Raw genomic sequence first — 18,637 nt, forward strand, 5'->3', positions numbered from 1 at the left:
GACGCTATTTCTAGCTTTTATACGCATATTCACTGCCTAAAGTTAGTTGAAATTTATTAACTCCGATTGTACGCGTCTCAAACATTCTTAATCATAATCATGGCATCTAATAATCCCAAGTCATCTTCCTGATTGTGATTCATATTTCAAGTCTCAAAATATTTGCATGTAGCACAAATACATATAATTATTAATTATGCAAAATTAAGTCGTCTGATCTAAATATCTGTATAAACAATTAATCATTTTTTAGTCTTTAATTGAAACAATTTTTTCTTTATAATTACTTTTACATATGTGTTGCTTATATATTTATTACGTGTTGAAAAATATTTGCTGTAATTATTTCATAAATCATATTTTAATCTTCAGTGGTTAATAAATAATTTACATTTTTTTAAAGAATCATTAGAGCGAAACTCAAACATGCGGAAAAAATCTATTTTTGCAGTATTTTTAACGAAATTATTTGTATTGTATAGGGGAAACAGAGGATACTTGATCCTTACGAGAGACTAGGTACATGAGTGAGTATTACATGATTCTACAATTCTAAAATGATAATGTTAATAGTTATTTTTCCTAAATTTTAATTAAAACGCTACTTAAAAAGTTGATTGAAATGTAGTGATATATCCAATTAAAATCATTATCAATGTAGCTTTTTATTTCTGAAAGAGCTTCTTATCTTAATAAATTTTTCTAAATGGTATCAACATACAAATTGTGTTTATTTGAGTTTTCATCCATTTTTATCAAATAAATGAGTAAATTTATGATTAATTGTGTATTGTTAACTTTATTTTATTAGCATCAAGAAAAAATTTAATTTGGAGATCAATGAGTTCCTTATGTATAATACGGGAGTAGGTACTATTTAGAAGATGGATGAATATCATTTATGTAACCCGTTGCCAAAATTTAACTTTTCAAACATTTTAATAAACAGCGAAAATATTAATAATCATTAATTATAAATACATTTATGTTCGGGGACGTAGGTATAGACAAATTAAAACTCTACCATTAGAGCAAAAAATTTTAAAAATAGTGAATCAGATTGATACGGCTTTTTAAAGTTAAAGAGTACGATTATGGACTGTCCTGTATATATTTTAAAGAGGGAACCGTTTTTCAGCGTCTTGATCAGCTATTTCTATAAAATAATGAATCACATAATAATATTTAACTTGTACTTTAAAATAAAATTAAAAATAAATAATTCTTATTGAATCGACTATTGATGATTAATAACTAGAACAATAAAAAGTATTTTTTAATAATTAATATAAAACCTTCTTAATAAGTCTTTGATATAATATATGATTTGATTTTATAATTTATTAGTTATGTATATATTTATTTGTTTCACATTATAAACTTTTACTTTCACGTTTTTATTTACTTATGAATACAGTAAAAACTATTTATCATTAAAGTATTATTGTGGAACGCAACATCTTTAGCAAAGAATTGTATTGTGTGCATATATAGCAAATAATAGATTAAGTTTAGAAGAGTTCTACGTCAAAATGAAGTTAGGTTCATTTTTAAATGTAGGTTGTGGTAGCAGTTCTCCATGAAATACTTCACTTACTATTCCCCTCTTTATATTCCGAAAGAGATGGTCGATAGTATGAATTTTAAGAGCGAAATCAATTATCTCGATAAATATGGATACCATGGGCATTCGAATAAATGGTCAATGGTCATAAGTATTTTGGTATAACATGTGTCCGGAAACGTTTCCCTTCGGAGCTAATGTCCTTTGAAATTTTGCAACACGAGCTCAATTTTAGTCTAATCCGTTGGGTTTCGATAAATTGTTTCGAATAATAGTTGTTAGTACTTTTACGAAAAGCATTTAAAATTTTCCTCTATCTAGATTGCGAAAGATATCTCAAAACTATTAAAGAACTTTAAAAAGTTAAAATGTTTGTCATAAAAAAACAAATTTGTTCGAAATATTTTTTGGAAACCACCATGGTTCGGGCAGAAATTCAAAATGCTATGCATTTCTATCATCTGTAGCTCTCTAGAAAAGGTAGCGTTTTCGGATACATGTTTTTAAAACCAAGATGATTGTTTCGGTATAGGTATACAATATCACCCACCAAGGCTATTGATCATTTTTTCTGAACCACCCGGTAGGTATATCTTCACGGCTTTTACTGTAATTTCATTCTCGCTTAAGTACAATCAATTGACTAATCTACAGATATTTGAAACAAACAAAAAAGTATTTTTTTTATCGTACTCATAATGTTTATTAGAAATCTTTGTTATTTTATGAATTTATAGTAATAATTTATATATTTTATAGTTGCATTGAAATAATTATTAGCAACAAAATAAATAAATAAATAAATATTTGCAACAGTCATTCAACTGTGCAACATCTTTCTCTAATCAAGGTCAGACATTTTTGAAAGCAGATTAATTATGAAAATAGTGTTTTTGTTATATAAACTCAATAAATTTATTTTGTATTACAGTAATCGGCAATAATTGATTGCAGTAACTGTAAATTTTAAAATAGATATAAATATTTATTCCTCCAAAATCTCTTCGGTTTGAGAAGCCGAAATACGCAATTTTGCAACTTCTAAATTATATATGTATAACTTTATCCTCGTCTAAAGATTATGGTTAAAATTAAAATTTTTGTATGTACACTGCAATTATTTGCGCTTCCGCCAAATGGTATGAGCTGTAACTTTCCTTATAAGTTGATTCCAAGACGGCTAGATTTTTCATACTTTGGAAATTTTTTTCAAATCATATTCGATTTGCTTTGTTAGAGGATATTTCGCGTTAATTAACAGAGGTTTCAGGTGCAAGACTTCATCCCTATTTAAGTTCAATAAGGAATAAGATATCCGAAATTTAGTCGTCACAAATACTGTTCTAATATCAATATTTATTATAATTGGCTCATTATGCCATGCATATATGTAATATGCAAGGTATACTAAGTTTAGTCCCAAGTTTGTAACGCTTAAAAATATTGATGCTACGAAATTTTGGCATAGGTGTTTATAAAATCACCTAATTAGTCCATTTCCGGTTGTCCATCCGTCCGTCCGTCCGCCTGTGGGTATTTCAACAAGTAACTCAGTCAATTGTTTGTTTTCACTTGCTTTATTATAAGTTTAATTTCTGATACTTTCAAAATGTATATGTTAAATAACCGCGGAAATTGACTTTAAAAATTTTGCATAAAACCCCAAGTGGAGAGTTGTTCCAGTTTAATAATTATTTATTTATATACTTAGAAAGGTTAAAATGAGTGTTTACAGTTTAGTGACATTTACCCGTATACCTTGACATTTAAAATTTATCTCAAGAGATAAACATACTATTTTAAAAAGACAAAAAACAATAAATTTTTTATTTAAAACATTAATTATATGTTAAACTTCCAAATTATTCAAACATGCAGTAGTGCTATTATTAAAACAACGAATTGAAACTAGGAAAAATCAACCAATTTCAATTTTATTTTGATAAACTATAAAACATTTTTATAAAAGACATGCTAAAAATTATTCTTTAAAAGACATGCTAAAAAATTTTTATGGAACGACTAGACTTCTACAAAAATTCATTTCCTACTCCTATTGAAAAAATTTCTCTTGAAATGAAAAGAAAAAGTTATTGCTATTAACTTCTTAATTTATAAGCCTTTTCTACATAAAGAAAATCGTTGGTTTCAACTGTTTCTAGATAAATGATTTGTTTTTACAAGGCTTAACTAAACTATCAAAATCCGGACTATTATTATATCTCGTAGCAAACGTAAATGAAAATTACAAAAATTGATTTGTGCGGTTTTCAAAATTCCGACTGAATTTTAAAGACTAAATATGGATCTATTATGAGTAGATAATCTATTTGTCGGTAAAAATCAATTAAAACTGTTTATTTTTTTGTCTAATACTACAGTTTTTTACTGTTTATTTTATCTAGCACATGTAGTATTAGGAAAGATTAATACTGTGTATTAATATATGGTGATTAATAAACAATACATTAACTCCAATTGTAATCAATACACCTACTAATGAAATCAAATGTTTCATCCAGGATTATTAAATACATCATGGGATTCCAAGAAACATAAACTAAATCATTAACATAATATTTTGATGTAATTGAAAATATTCCAATTACATCCACTTATATTGTAACAGGAAAGAGTTAATCTGAACTCTCATTGAATTTTAGACAGGGTGTATTCAAATAAGTGTCTGTAGCTTTAGGAATTTATTATTGATATCAAATCATTACAAAAAGCTGGTATGAATATGAATCCAAAACCGTCCACTTCGGACCTACAGCCGTTGTTAGTATTTAGTATAATTAAGAGAAACACTTTTGTATTTAGTCTAAGAGAAACCAAATTATTCGAAAACTTTTGGAGATACTACAAAATTTAAATAATAACAAAAGTGATTCTCATAAAAACATCAATAACTTTTGTTCGAAAAATTTTTCCAAAAGCCTTTATCAGGATGGGCAAACGGGACTTCTGAAACGTCCTTCAAACTTCTGTAACTAAAAATTAGAGTAAGAGAGTGACAACCTAACCAGTGACAACCAAAAATACGGGTAAGACAGAGAGACAATATTTTTTTTACCTATCTCATTACTATTAGAGAAACTGAAATAGATAGAAGAGTCGTGTACCTCTCTCGCCTCCTCCTCTATGAGCAATGTGTACTTGGATAAAGAGACACACAATACAGTTATAACAATGGTGATTTCGGCTTAAATTAACTCGCCCATGCCTGGCCTATAGAATTCGGCACAAAACCAAAATGAAGTGTAAAATTTGTGATGGCTGTAGATCTGAAAAGTTCCGTTTTTTGGACACATATTCACCCGAAATTTGCATCATGCTTTGATGTCAAGTTTAAATAAAATACATCCTGTCCATAGGATAATATTATTTGGAGGATATAAAAACTTGCTATGTAAATCGCGCGTAATCAGTTTATTTTTAATTACAAATATTTTACAACGAAAATTAATTTTCATTAAATATTTTATTGATTATATTTTCGTAGAAAACAATATCATTTATGTTAAATATTAATTTTATACCAAAACAATCAAACAAGAAGAATTAGAGATTATCCTACATCCATTTTATCAATTCAACGCAACATAATTCGACCCAACCTATCAAAACTGTAAGTTTTTACAGCTAAAATGGGTTTAGACGATAATAAAGGTTTAATCGTCGGTCCAGTCCAATTTGCATCAGTCACAATAAACTGATAAAATGTGAGGAAATAAACGATGAAGTCATCCCCTAAAATTACCAGAGTATTCAACTACTTTTTTAAAAACTCTTTGGCTTCAAATATTATCTGATACTAGTTTAGATTGTTCAAATTATTTTACAAGATCAATGTGATGATAATCCAATATTTGCTACAAACATAGATTGTGCAAATTATTTTACAAGGTCATTACCAAGAAGGTTGAAATGGTAAAATATCTGAAATAACTTAATTTTTTTTTAAATAATTTTAATTAATGAATTTTTTTTGTATAAATTAATATCGCCTATGGCCAAAATTCTATAAATTGTGTCTGTAACCTAACAAAATAATGACAAACAAAAAATGCAAATTAAAAATTGCTACCTTAACGCCATGAGAGGATATGCTTAGAGCATGCAAAATCAATGGCAAAAATTTTGTATACAAAGGAAATACCTTAATACAATTATCCTTACTAATATTATAAATGCGAAAATAACTCTGTCTGCCTGCAGTCTGTATGTTACGCAATCACGCCTAAACTACTAAACCGATTTAAATGAAAGTACAGAGACAGTCTAGAGCTAGAAAGGACATAGGCTACTTTTTAATGCAAAAAAAAGACCGTAAGGAGTTGGAAAAGGGAATGCTAGTTTGTATGGGAAATTATATCATTTTTAAAGCTAGAAGCTTGAAACATACTATTTGGGCTTTTAATTAGATATAAATAAATACCACATTCAAAGTTTGTGAAAATTTTGCCCTAAAAGGGGTAAAAATATTGAAAGGAAGCTTACAAAATGTGAAAATGAAATTCACGCAATAATAGGTATCCATTTAGAAAGGTGAAAGCAACAGAGGATATGAACTAGACCATAGCCTTCAAGATATAGGTGAAGGTACTAGGTACTTAACCGATTTAAAAAATTATTTCAACTTATAAAAACCTTCATTATATGCAAGTAACATAGGCTGTTTTCAAAAAAACTAGGGCTCCACCCCAAAATAATAAAATCGACGAAATTGTGAACAACAGGAGGATAAGTAACGCTATATAAAGTGGGGGGTTATAACACAATAATCTTTGTATTTAAAATTGAAGTGGCCCAGCAAAGCGAGTAGTTCACAGCTAGTTAAATAATATTATAACAAATAAATACTGAAAAATTAATCATACTCAATTCTGCATTTTTTAGTTGATATTTCAATAAAAGCGTGTTGTATTATAGTTTGTACAAATTTTTCACGTGTTGCAACAGATGACCAGATTATAAACGGCCTTCTCAATGATCAAAACTATTTCAAATTTATCTCACTATTACAGTTTTAATATTTATACTTCAAAATTAAGTTAATTTTTATAATTTTGATCGATGAAGGACATCAATAATCTCTGCCTACGAAGTATTGACCTTTTTAAAAATTATGATATTTCACAATTTTTTTTGGTAAAATTATTATTATTCGAAGGCGTATAGATATTTTTGATTGAAAAATTTTAGGTCAAGTTTCAAAAATTGAGCAACAAGTTTTTGTTTTGTTTTGAATGGATGAAATCTAATAATTCATTTATCAAAAATTTATTATCTTTGATATTGGACTTTTAAATTGTTTTAATTCCAATGTTAATTGTCTATGAAATTCATTGATGAAATTATTAAACTTAAGTTAATCCATATACAAAAAATATTACAAATCACAAAAAAACTTTTCTATTAAGATTTAATAAACTATCAAACTGATCGGTATATTTTGGTCTTTTATTTGATTAAGCCTTTTCTAAATTATGTAGCCAAAAGATTGGCACAACCATAATGCAGTGCAATATTTAGCCAAAATATTTTGTAAAAAATATCATAATTTTTTCGAAGCATATCAAGACAATTTTTATTTAGCCGCAAATTTATTAATGGTTTAAAAGTTAGGTCGATCTTTATCCATCTGATAACCAGATGAGATTATTTTTTATGAAATTTTAATTTTTAAACATTCCTATCATATCTTTTCTATCGAATGTGTTCATCGCTATTTTAATTAAATTAATTTTAATCAATTCTGTCCATGAACGATTTTTTTTTCAGGCAAGCCTATACCATTATTTTCGTAATTAAATTATTTTTAACGATAACGATATATATTTCGATTCTGTGGATATCTGTCCATATTGTATGGACAGATCTACACCGATCTGTAAACCAATCGAAATTGGTATCAGAAGAAAGATAACTTAATTACAGATATAATGGTATAGGCTTGCCTTAAAAAAGCGTTCTTGGGAAAAATTGATTAAAATTAATTTAATTAAAAATAGCCATGAACATGTTTTGATAGGAAAACTATGATATGCACGTTTAAAAATCAATAAAATTTCATACAAAATATAAGCAATTCTATTGCAATTTTGCCCACATTTATTCTCAGATTGCTTGGTCTTTTGTAAACATTTATTAGAAGAATGAAAAAATGTGAGCTAATTGATTTACTACTTGAGATAAAAAAAAACTTTTGAAGATAGTTTTTTGTTTAAATTATTGATAACATAACAGCCTCAATATCACACTTCTTACAAAGATAGGCGTCAATTGACCTAAATTAGTTTTCTCTGATAACAGAAAATGTAGAATAAAAAGTCAGGTAAAGTCTATATGCAACATCGACAATAGTGAGGTAGGCTCTTAGGTTCAATAAAATAAAGTCAATAACAACAAGAAACTATTTTTTCGAGTAAGAAAACATTTTATTATGTCAAAATGTGATATTCAGTCACTATTTTTCTATAAGTTAATTTTGCCAGATACAGAAAGTAACTTTTCCAAAACTCTGCACGCGTCGACCTCTACATCACAAAGGGTAAACAATGACAGCAAAATTGTTAAATCATATTAGTTTATACATGAGAAAATGTTTCAATAGTTTATATTTACCTCTGTATTTGCCAAAGTTTGAAAACCAGAAAATATAATCAAAAATCCAAGACCACAAATTATAACATTAAAAAGGGACACGTCAAAATACATATTAATTTACAATAATACTACGAAAATAATTTCAAGTTTTATTCTATACCAAAAAATTAACTTATAACTTAATTAGATTATTTCATTTTTTTATTAATTATCATCTTTCTACAACAGTGAGGAGGTAAACTTAGTTTCCATGACTTCCAAGAGTAGAGTAAAATAGCTCATTTTATGTTCATATTTGATAACAATTGGAAAATTTTAAATTACGATTATATTCATAATTATTGCATACCTTTCATTATTTAATTACATTTCTTTTAAAATGGGTGACATTTTGACAGAATATTTGACATAAACAAAATATTTGTTGCCATGACTTATGATCCATGCTTACAATACTATAAAAGTCAATACAAATGTATCATCATATATCTCACATTTTTTTCCCAAAACCTTAATTGTGTTAGCCTGAGTAAATCCTATTTATAGTAGCTCGCATTAAATTAATAATAATAATAATAATAATAATAATAAGATATAGTTTTATTCGGAGCAGTAACACTGGACTGACCCTACAACTGTTACTTTCCACCGATCTGAAAGTCTGGAGCCATTTAAGGTTAACAACGTATAGGAGCAAATTGTCAAAAAAAGACACCTGCTTACTTAATACGAGCTAACTCAACTCTTTTAACATAATTTTAACGCTCAATATACTAATAATTGGATTTAAGAAAGTATGGCCTTTTTCTATCTTAAAAATATTTTTAATCATCTTAAATACTTTTAAAATTCAAAATTATGATTAGTATCAATCATGGAGATAATACGATAGAGTTGCAAAATCGCCGCCCAAGCGGTTGATCGCAGCAGAGAGGAGCAGATAAAGTAGACACGTTTAGCTGTAGAGAGACAGATAATGTAGGTGCGTATAGCTGTCTCCCTTATACGCTTACAATTTCTGTCTCTTTCTACCTCTCTCATTGCGGTCAAAAGTTTACTTATTGCGTTTCCTATCTTCCAATCTATACAGCTCTATGATATTATCAATATATCAATCCATATAAAAGTTATTTCCTTTGCACGACAAAAATTATGTACTTATTTCCAACAAATATCATTTTACAGAAGTTTTATTTACCAGTAAGTATGCCATGGTTTGAAATGACGTAAATAGAAGCATAAATCCAACGCCCATCTCGAAAACGTTAACAAACTTTTTAGTAATTATTGGCATTTTTAATTGAAAATGCAAGACACAGAATTAACAAAACAAATACAAAACACACTATGTGGATGTGCTCTCAAACTAATTTTGATAATGATACGACATATTATTTCTCTTTAGACAAAAATATCATAATTTGGCATATTTTCACAGAAAGTATAGACTTATTCGCTGTATCGATAGTCAACTGTTTTATGACAACCAGAGCAGAATTTATGGGGTTTTGGAAATATCTGATGGGCGGTTGTTTACTAAGCGGCGGCTCACTTCCGCAATTTGTACGAAATTCCCAGGGAAACATCCGCTTTTTGAGCATTTTTATGACAATGCACATCTGTACAGTCTCTCCAAGATTGGAGACAATCGGTATATGGGTTGGAATCTTATAAGATGTTTTACAGCATCACAGCCCTCGAAATTGCGTTAGAAGTTTGAAAATAAGTATGCAAGTTAAGTAAGTGTCTAGGATGTGTCTTTTAGGAGTGATAACTTCGAACGCCCTTCCTTTTTTGTCTACCTCAAAATCATGTTTTTTCGACTTTTACGAGTTTTAACAAATCTTCATAGCCCTCCCAATTGAGTTGGAGGGTTGGAAATTATAACGTAAATTGTGGAAGCCTCAAGAATATGACTTTTGGGGATGGTAAGATCTTTGCCACTCTTTTCCTTTTATTATAACACAAAATCATATTATTAAGCGGTTGATAAGGTTTTCAGACATTTCACGCTTTCAAAAATAAGAAGAGACAATAATCCCATGCCAATAAAAAGCACACAAGAATAAAAAACATTAAATGAGGGGGAAACATGTCTTTAGTGATGCAGCTCTACTGCACATGTGTTTTTTTTTTTAATTTTAATAGTTTGTAAGTTTGACCTTATAATGGGTCCAAAAATATGAATTATCTCTCATTCATAAAAATTTATAACGCGTATTATGTAAGTGGGATAGAATTGTCACAGAATTGTAGAAAAACAAGATATTTATCCTTCTTTGACGTTACAGTAGACCAAAGCATCAATGAGATTTTTGGCAAAGACAAAGTTTTTTATATATATTTAAGGATCAAAGAATTTTATTAGCTATTTTAAATCCCATTTAAGCAAACAGAAACTTTATTATTAAGATTTGAATACGTTTAATTGGTATAGATAATCATCGGAAGCGCAGAACTTATTATATTTTGTTAGTGTATACTAAATTTTTGTAGTCTATAAACATCAGAACCTTTTGATTATTAATAATTTTTACGACTAAATGGCGTACACTACGAAGACAAAATAACTTGTATAGTAAATATTAATTATAGGGAATTGAAAAAAATACACATATAACAGGAAGCGAACGCGGGAATCTTTGGTTAATACCAAGCGCTATTTGGTAGTAGAAAGAGACACTAAATAAGTGATCCCTTTTTGGGATTAAAAGACAATATTGGGCAAAAAATGGACAAAAGGAACAAAATAATAATTTTTTTCTGCTGTTCTGGTAGCCCAAGTTCATTCAGTATTCATTAGCCCGCAGTAAGGGTGTGGCAGAAAAAATACTTATTTTAACTTCGCCAGCAATCTCAACAACTCAAAAAGTTCAGAAAACAAAAGCATTGTTTTAGATACCAACTTAGATTTTAAAAAACTCTGAGGTACCAACTAACTCAGGTACCCCGTCGTATCACTTGGAATATTACACAAGTAAGCGATTTAGTACATAAAATATGTACCTACTTAAACAATTAATTATGATAAATTAATGTTTCATAATTTAACGAAAAAACAAATTTTACGTATAATAATCATTATAAGTAGATAAAATAATTTTACAAATTATACAAAATTAAATATTTATACATACTAATAAAAATTGTATTAGCAAAAGCAGTTTGCGTATAAACACTACAATTTAAACAAATCAAAATAAGTAATTATTATCATAGAAAACAATTATCTTATTCTCATTTTTAACATAATTAAAAATAATAATTGTTATTTATTAATGTTTAACCAATTTAAATTAAAAAATTAATAATTGTAAAATTATTATTTGGCACAGTTTAAACAAATGTCATTTACCTATGATTTATTGTGTCTTTTAGACTACAATTAATGTTAGGTATAATTAATCGTAAATTTTTCAGATTTATTTGCAACAAGTCAAAAATTTTTGTGAGCGTAGTCCTTATGGAGTTTAACAACATCGAGTAAGAGTGATATTGAGAGATATGCCCTTTTAATTTATGAGACCTGCAAATTTTTAACTATTCAACTTAAAAATTTATGAATAGTCGATTATTTTCCTTAAAATAATAAGAATATAACTAACTGTCCTCCGAGTCTCCAAAACTTTGAAAATTCCAAATTAAAAATTTTTCTAGCTCTGAACTTAAACAGTTAGAGCTCTTTCAATATCGCACTTGCTTGATTTTGTTTTAGAAGGCAGCTCTCTTAATATATCCAAGAACCAGTTTTGACGTCGACAGATTTTAACTTTAGGAGGTACTCAAAGATAGCTGACTCAAGAATGTCATTCTTCTCATAGCAAGAGCTGGGAATTGGCAAAGGAGATTATTCATCGTTTCTTCTTTTGCTTACTGTGACTCTTCTAACTCCTGATGGTTCTCAGCTAGGCTTATTGTATATAGATACCCGATAGCTTTGTGCCATTGTTAGCGAGCTCGTCGACATCGCGATTACCTGTTATGCCCCTATCAGTACGGTATCCATATCAGGTTTACGTTGTAACTTACCGACTTACGGCGCTTTAAACAATATAACAGCTATAACCATTATCAAAGATAATAAATGAGAACTCTAGTATTTTTTGAAATAATTTATTTCCAACAAAAATTGTTTCAAAGATTTGAAGCACATTCAAGAAGTCGCAATATAATATGATCCAAAAAATGAAATTCAGAATGCTAAGAAGCAAATTAACATTTTTAAGACCAGCCAAAGAACTAGAAAAACATAATTTGAAAATTGCTCCCACTAGAACTAAATTGAAACAATTACTGGGGAATCCAAAGTATAAAATAAACGCACAATAGTCGGGGATCTATTTCGTAGACTGTCAAAATTGTTCGAAGAAATACGTGGGCCAAAGTAGACGACAATTTTTTATAAGATTTACAAATGACACAAAATCTTTGCAATGAAACAAAGAACTTGGATAAAAGACAACTTATTCCAAATTCGGATTTCCTAAAAATTTCAAAATTAAAATTGTAGTTTTTATAATTAATAATGGATTTTGAAATTGAGAAACTATTAAGTTTTATGGTTTATTTTTGATTTGTGATTTGAATTTCTATTTTAATTGTCAAAATCAGGTTATAAAATACTCAAATATCATTAGCTTAAAAGGATAACGCGATCTACGCTCATTGGTCAAACATTAATCAACTAATCGAAGCGCTATTTATACAGCTAATTCATACTGATGATGATTACTTGGTAGCCGGAATACGCATTTATATAATACAAAAATTGATCTAGGAAATTGGGAAAAAAATTTAAACTTAATGTAACAGCTATGATGAACAGTTTCTCAATCTGTATATACAGAAAATGTGACAAAACCGTCCTCACCATAATTTTTAAAAACATAACTTACCGCAATAAGTAATTTAAAAAATTTAATTTTTGGCAATAATACATAAAAATATAATATAATTGCATATGAAGTAATTTATATGTATGTTTTGAAAATCATAAATATTTGCAAATAAAGGTGTGGAATGGAATATTACGGGAATTAAATTATCGATGTGACCAAATATATATAAACAAAACAAGAAACAAGTTAATAAATTTGCATTAAATTTGTTTACTTTACACCCAAAAATTTTACGCAAAAATACATTTACTACTTAAATAAAAATTATTGTCATATAAATTGGATGAGCTATTGAAAAAAAAATTACGCCCAATTTTTTTAAATATTATTTTTATGAAGTTGTGATTTCAGTAAACAAATAAATTAATTAATTTATGACCTAAATTATAGAAAGTTGCAAATATTGATAACAATATTTATGCAAAAATCACTTTTATTCACTGTCTTGGAGATGTTGGAGTTTAAAGATTAAATGTTATTAAATTTTAAAAGATCAACACACTTTGCTGATTTTATGTTTTTGTCCTAAATAATATGGCACGAGAGCTGGTAACGTTTTCGAGAGTTTAGTTTAAGACGACCGAATTTCGAATATTCCTTCCTTTTCTTGTTGAATTCACGTTAGGATGAAGTACGTTTTGAATTAGAAAGCAATTGTGTTAAATAACGGTCGATACACAATTAAAATAAATGCGCACTAGTAGCTCTATCATTCTCCAGTGCTACGCACACTTCATGTCATCCTAAATTCAATAAATAAAAAAAAAGAAATATTCAAAATTCGCCCGTTTTCAATCAACTACAATACAAAATCAACTTCTTCGTTGTCAGCTCTACTAATATGTTGTGATAATATTCCAGTTAAATTTATTTTTACTACTTCCTTGATAATTATTAAGGCAGCTGCTCTCTAAAATTTTCTAAGAGGAACAGTTGTTTGTTTAGGGATGTAAACGCAAGGTAGAATGACTTATGAAGTAATCGATTGTGCATGTAAAAGTTTTCTGCAATTTCCTTTCACGAGATACAGAAGAACGTTGTCGTAATTCCTATAAAAAAGTCGTTGCAGTCATATATCATAAATAATTCGAGAATCCAGGATACTATATCGTATCTTTGAGTTGGCAACACTTTTTTGTTTGATAACCGATTTGACAGCAAACAGCTTGCCGATTTGACAGCGGGCACTTAATAACCGATTTGAAAGCAGACACTTTCTTTGTGTTTAGTTTGGTTTGCCCATGGAGGTATTATAGACATATAATACCTCAATGGGTTTGCCATTTGATAATGAATAGACTCATGCCAGAGCAACACTTCCAAGTTATTGAAATTTAGAAATTGTATTGAATTTTTTAATACAATTATTGAAATTACGCGTAAAGGTCCTGTTAATTGACCTCCAAGATAGTGCGATCTAACCTCGTTTTCTTGGAGGATATGTAAAGTCATTTGTCTACGCCGAAAAACCACACACGGTTGAACACCTGGAATACAACAATCGGCGAGTTATTGGCGCACACCGTTGCGGCTACATGACCAAAATCTTATTTAAACATTAGTAGCATAAAATTATCTATCCAATAAAGCCAGTTTCATTGATATTAAATATATTTTTCTGTATTTTATTCATTAAAAAAATCCGTTGTGAAAAGGTTAAAAAAATCGTTTTCGGTCGCATATCATGATTAATATGAGGTTGCAAAAGTTATAATAGCGATGTCGATGTGTGTGGCCTCGCTTAACCGATGCTATGTGCCTACCGCAACTTTTCTTTTTTAAAACAATAACTTTTATACTTTTCATATAAGGCAAAGCAATACTGTTATGGTGATTAACAGTATTTCTAAGCCATTTTAGTTACCAAATCGATAATGAATGAATATTGCTAATTCAATAAGTATGGAATAATGATGACTAATACTATTTCCAGGTAAATCCTCAAAAAAATGTTCTTACGTAATTTTTCTACATAGATATACACAGTTTTAAAGATTTTTAACTTTCAAATTGAAATTCTAAGCACGTCTTTTTAACTTATGGAGATTGATATTGATATACTAAAACTGAATTGATTGAGCATTATGCAAAAATTCCACCAAGTGAAAATGTGAAACTTCATTATTTGAGATTGAATATTCCATAAAAATAGTAAGTTGAAAAGAGAAAAATGGGAAATGGAAAATACTTAAACTGAAAAGATAGGTACGTAACATGATGCTCGGAGTTAAATATTGTCACCAGTTTTATCTTGAAACTTCATCTGCATGAATTTAAAATAATGAGTTGAAAGCTTAGACTTTGTTTAAGAAGATACTCAACGGTCCTGTAAAGTTGCTATCGAAATCGGACCTGCTTATCCGAAATTAATCTGAACAAAAAGACAAACAAAAATTGTGTAATTTTTCATTTTACCGTCGACCGTAAATTGATCGCTCGTTTTACTCTCATTAAATGTGAAATTCCGATTTACTTCAATTCTCTATTGCGGAAATGGCGGAAGCGGGAAAGCCGATCTGCTTAAAAATTCAAGTTTTTTCACCGAGATTATATTTATTTAGATGCAATGAATGACCTATCAAAAAGCCATTGCAAAATCATGTGCAAAATCAAATATCTCGTAACTATTAAGTTTATGGCAGTTTTAGGTATTATAAAATTTGCTCGTGAGTTAATTTTACATAAAAAAGGTTTTACCCAAGATATCCGTAGAAGCAATAGTTTTCGAATTATTAAACCGAATGGTTAAAAGTGGTCAGATACTCATAAAATTAAAAAAATTGGATAAATTTTTCACCGCCTCTTTATAACGGCGCCTGGTACGAGGAAAATACTTGTACCACCCTGTAATATACTGCATTTAATAAAATTTTGATAAGACTGCTATAGATAATTACATTATTGATTATTTAACAATTAATCATTGTGAATATAACTAAAATTTACAAACACACATTTTGTAATAATATGCTACAAACTAATTAACAACCAGTAACAACATAATATGTATTTGAATTCCAAACACATATAAAATAAATATTATATTTATTATCAAGCGAAAGTCAAGGTTATTCACTCAATTCCATGTTTTTATTAGAAATAAGTAAAAGCATGCTTATAAACAATTATTGTGTACCACTGAGTCTAAGAACATTTATTTACTTTCAAATTATAATCAACCAAGTGTTTATTTACACGTGATTGTTTATATATTGTTGGCATAAAAATGGAGGCAGCTAAAAATATGTTCTTGAATTTTTCACATAAACTTCGCAAAAAAGTTTCGCCCTTTTATAAACGAAATTTCATGACAACAATACAAAAACATTAATTTATTTTATTTTCGAACTTTATTTTCGTAATTATTCTTTTTACTATAGAGAAGGACACTTTTAGCGCCAAAGTGTTTAATTTAAATTTAACTCTTGCCCGCACAGTTAATAAAGCTCACGAATTTCTTTTACATTTTCAAATTAACCCACTTTTTAATAAACCTTTATATTAAAACCTAAAATTTTCAAATTTCAGTGCTTATTGTTATTGATATGGCCTAATGAAAACAATACTAAATTTTTCAAAAAATAAATAAATAACATGTATTTACCTCTACATTTCCCATAGTTTGAAATGCCGTAAAAACGAGCATAAATCCAATACCCAGTTGGATAATATTAAAAAACTTTTTATCAATTGCCATTTTGAAATTAAAAACTTTAAGGCACAAAAATTTAATAAAAAAAACTAATTGAACTTAAGTTAAAACAAAAAGTAAAATGTAAACTTTAAAATTAAACAACATTCATTTATATGTCCCGTATCTGACAAGTGTCACATTTGTAATAATATAAACATCAATCTGACATTCATAATATAATGCGTACGCCGTACGCTACTTTAATAATTTCTTCTGTTCAACTGCTGTTGTTTGAAATTGTAGGGGAAATTTTAATTCATAATAATTATTGTAATTGGATGTATAATAACCGAACGCTATCTATGTTAATATTCAGAAACTTTTTATTTATCAGGTTTTTTTTATCAATAATGCTGTAAAAAAAAAAACAGCAAAAAAAATTATTTTTACTATTATTTATTTGATTGTGTGTACTTGCTGCGAGTAGGGAATAGGGTTATATACAATTATCTGTAAATCAAATAATTCACCTGAATTTACAAAAATTATTTATAATTACGAAATAATTAATTCTAGACTTTAATACTTTTTTGATTTTTAATTAAAAATATATCTCGATTTCAGAATTCCTAATAAATTTCTAATCGAATAACTTTATTAGACATTAGACAATTAAAAGTTTCACAAAGAGATCGTATAACAATGTGATGGCAGCACTTCTGCAAATGTTATTTAGATGTACTAGAGTTAGAGTCTAGGCCATGAAGGTTATAAAGAAGGAGAACGATCGCAATAGAAAATATTGTCCCCAATATTTTGAAAAAATAAGTGAGGCGCTGGGATCGCTAAGTTGTATCATTAAATGCGGGCTGTTGTGCGCTAATTTACTACTTACCGACGACAGCGCGGCTGGTGGCTGAAAATGAACTATAAATTCTACAAATTTTCAGGGACAGGTGCGCTAATGCTTTAGTACATAGCGATCGTTCTCCTTCTTTATAGCCTTCATGGTCTAGGCACAAGTTATAGCCTAGCATATAAAAAGATTAGACTAAAGGTGTATTTTCATGATGACGCTTGACGCTGAGTTTGAGCGTCAAATTAGATTTTCGTGGCCAATCTAGGCCGTGCTGCGATCTGTATGAAATCATTCAGCTAAAATTCTCAACTATTCCAAAAAACAATTTTGAATATTCTAGTTTAAATCAGAACATCTTAAATTCATTTAAAACAATTTAATAAACTTTAAAGGTTTCCAGGTTTCTTCAAATTGTCTCACGATCTTTAAATGTACCACCTAGGAAAAACATAGGCTAGAGAAATATTATTAAAATTATTACCATTTAATTTTGTTCAATTTGTAATTTGTATATCGTATCTGTAATTAAATTGCCTATAAATAAAAAGAAAGCAAATTTCCTTAGCCTGTTTTTAGCCATAGGTACCGCACAAGTTCAAAAGTTGCACTTCCTCCAAACAATAATTCTCGGTTATTCTGTTAAATTTCATTCACGTTTTCTTAGAAGTAGAATTATTTAAATTGTTTATTTGTTCGCGACTTATATCAATACGAAAATGAAATTACTTGACGGCGTACTTGTGCGATTGTCTTTAATTGGAAGTTAATTATAAAAGAGGTACGAAATCTGATAGTAATTTTTCATTGTTTCTAAGATATATAGCCGTACGTCGATTTCAATTTCTGTTTTCCAATTAAATTCAATTTCCGATTTGGTAGTTGTGTCAAGGTTATGTCAATAAAAAATAACAAAATAGGCGCAGCAAAATTGAATTATTGTTTGAAGAAATCACAAAAATTGATATGAATGAAATGAAGAATAACTTTTTTTTTTCTTTAATATTTTTAACCAATAATTAATTCTCTAAATATTCTATGACGACCGGTTGGACCGGTTAAGAACATTTTTA

General features: G+C 28.5%; 1 protein-coding gene across 1 annotated transcript in view; it reads right to left on the reverse strand.

Moving 5' to 3' along the window:
- The window catches only part of LOC123295256 (UNC93-like protein MFSD11), a 33,197-nt gene extending 16,400 nt beyond the window's left edge, over window positions 1–16,797 (reverse strand). Inside the window, exon 1 of the mRNA XM_044876527.1 lies at window positions 16,679–16,797. Coding sequence (XP_044732462.1) covers window positions 16,679–16,771 — 93 coding nt within the window. The 5' untranslated portion in view covers window positions 16,772–16,797. The remainder of the gene's footprint in view (window positions 1–16,678) is intronic.
- Window positions 16,798–18,637: the final 1,840 nt, after the last annotated feature.

This window comes from Chrysoperla carnea, chromosome 3 (genome assembly GCF_905475395.1).
Source record: "Chrysoperla carnea chromosome 3, inChrCarn1.1, whole genome shotgun sequence".
In the NCBI taxonomy this organism is placed as follows: domain Eukaryota; kingdom Metazoa; phylum Arthropoda; class Insecta; order Neuroptera; family Chrysopidae; genus Chrysoperla; species Chrysoperla carnea.